Source organism: Dasypus novemcinctus, chromosome 5, assembly GCF_030445035.2.
Source record: "Dasypus novemcinctus isolate mDasNov1 chromosome 5, mDasNov1.1.hap2, whole genome shotgun sequence".
NCBI classification, from domain to species: Eukaryota; Metazoa; Chordata; class Mammalia; order Cingulata; family Dasypodidae; genus Dasypus; species Dasypus novemcinctus.
The window spans coordinates 89,064,106-89,066,158 of NC_080677.1; the positions used below are offsets into that span (position 1 = coordinate 89,064,106).

Consider the following 2,053-nt stretch of genomic DNA (forward strand, 5'->3'; position numbering starts at 1 on the left):
AGATGGTTGTTTAGTAACATCGGCAGAAAGACTTTTGCGCTCTTTAGGGAGTGCCCAATCGGAGCCTGGGGGAGTGGTGTGAGGATAGAAACTTAATTACTTCAGCGTGGGTGGGGGTAGAAACTTAACTGGGTTACACGTTAATTCACAAGAATGGCTGCCATGATACTGGCGCCAAAAGCGGCCTCTCACAGGTCCCCCTTCCTTCTATTATTGACTGACAATGTATCTGGACTAGGAGGGGGCTGTGCCTGTCTTAGATCAGGGCGTGCGACTGAAAAGCAGCTTTTCACCTTACCCGTCATCGAGATTCATCGGCAGCGAAGGCCGTGTTGCTGTCTTAGGTGGTTTTCATCTGCTTAACTGACCAGCCCAGTTGTCCGTCATTGGCTAGCCAGCCCAGCACCCCTAGATTTTATTATGATGATCGTGCTATGGCCTTTGAGTAGGCTCATCATAATTTTCACAATTGGCCATGTCTAGTTGGTGGTAATGGACCTGGAGAGTCTGCATTTTTATGGCCTCCAGCTGTTGTTTTAAAAATGCCATAACCTTGTTAAATAGGATAGGTCCTAGTGACACAAGCATTATCAAACCAAGCAAAGGTCCCAAGAAAGGGAGTAGATAGGGCAATAGTCCATTCATCCTACTCCACAGGGGGTTGTTGGCCAGCTTCTTTCTTCTTTTCTCTAGGTCTTCTTGAAGCTTCTTAACCTTATCTCGAAAAATGCCAGACTTGTTGGCATAAAAGCAGCACTCTTCCTGCAGAGCCAAGCATATTCCTCCACGTTCTGCTGTAAGCAGATCTAACCCTCTCCTATTCTGCAATACTACCTCAGCTAGAGTCTATTTGATCTTGAATATCTTGTATAGTGCTTGGCACAGCTTGGACATCATCAATTAATTGCTTAGATAATTTTCTATATTGAGTAAGAGAAATTCCCAGCCCTGCTGTACCAGTGGCCAGGGCTCCGGAAATGCCTAATGTAACAAAAAGTGGGATCAACTGCACAGCCCTTCTAGAGCGGCCGGCAATATAGTCCATGTTGGGAATATGTACAGGTTCATCAATAGGTACATTAACATCGGGGAGGAGGATAGCAAGAGTGCATGTCCCGGTCCAGTTAGACAGCAAGAAGGTATAAGCAAGATTACCGCCACAAACGAACACTGAGCTATTGCCTGCGCAAAGGGCATCAGATGTAATGGATGTTGAGTTACACAGGGCTCCGGAAATGCCTAATGTAACAAAAAGTGGGATCAACTGCACAGCCCTTCTAGAGCGGCCGGCAATATAGTCCATGTTGGGAATATGTACAGGTTCATCAATAGGTACATTAACATCGGGGAGGAGGATAGCAAGAGTGCATGTCCCGGTCCAGTTAGACAGCAAGAAGATATAAGCAAGATTACCGCCACAAACGAACACTGAGCTATTGCCTGCACAAAGGGCATCAGATGTAATGGATGTTGAGTTACACTGGGTGAAAGTGAGATGTCCTAAGTGAATCTCACCACTGTTATTGGTAGATGGAGAGTGCAGGCAAGTGTCAGCATAAGTAAAGATAGGTTGTACTCTAATGGGCAGGATAATGGTACAGGTATTATTAGGATGATAGGAATTCTTGGCTGTAGTTAAGGCTAGAGGTACAGAGGTCCCTATGCGTAAGCATAGCCAGCAGTCCTGTGCAGTATAAGGTTGGGATTCATTGAGCAATTTAAAGGTAGCTTCAAGGATATAGAAAGTTTGAGCATCTTTATTTAAGTCCCCAGTCTTAGGTAAAGCTAAGGGATGATATTCAATTTGAGGAAATGAGCTCTTTATGATTTCCTCAATTCTCTCATGGATCATTATTTGCCAGACTTGGTCTTGTGGGCCCCCTCCATCTGAGACATCTACAGGAGGGACTTAATTCCAGCAAACTGGTTGTCCTACCTGGCCCTGGCAGGAGGACTGGTTTAATTTACTGTCCCCCAAGACAACTGGATTGAGGCTCTAATCTCCTCCAGCAATGCCATGCTTCTGCAGATCTAGGATGGCAGTGTAATAGGT

At 45.4% G+C, this 2,053-nt stretch overlaps 1 protein-coding gene across 1 annotated transcript; it reads right to left on the reverse strand.

The window, feature by feature from the left end:
• Positions 1–432: 432 nt before the first annotated feature.
• LOC139439068 (syncytin-B-like) lies at positions 433–1,852 on the reverse strand. The gene is given in 2 exon segments (XM_071215518.1): positions 433–844; positions 846–1,852. Coding segments are annotated over 2 exon segments (1,419 nt in total).
• Between the last annotated feature and the right edge of the window lie 201 nt (positions 1,853–2,053).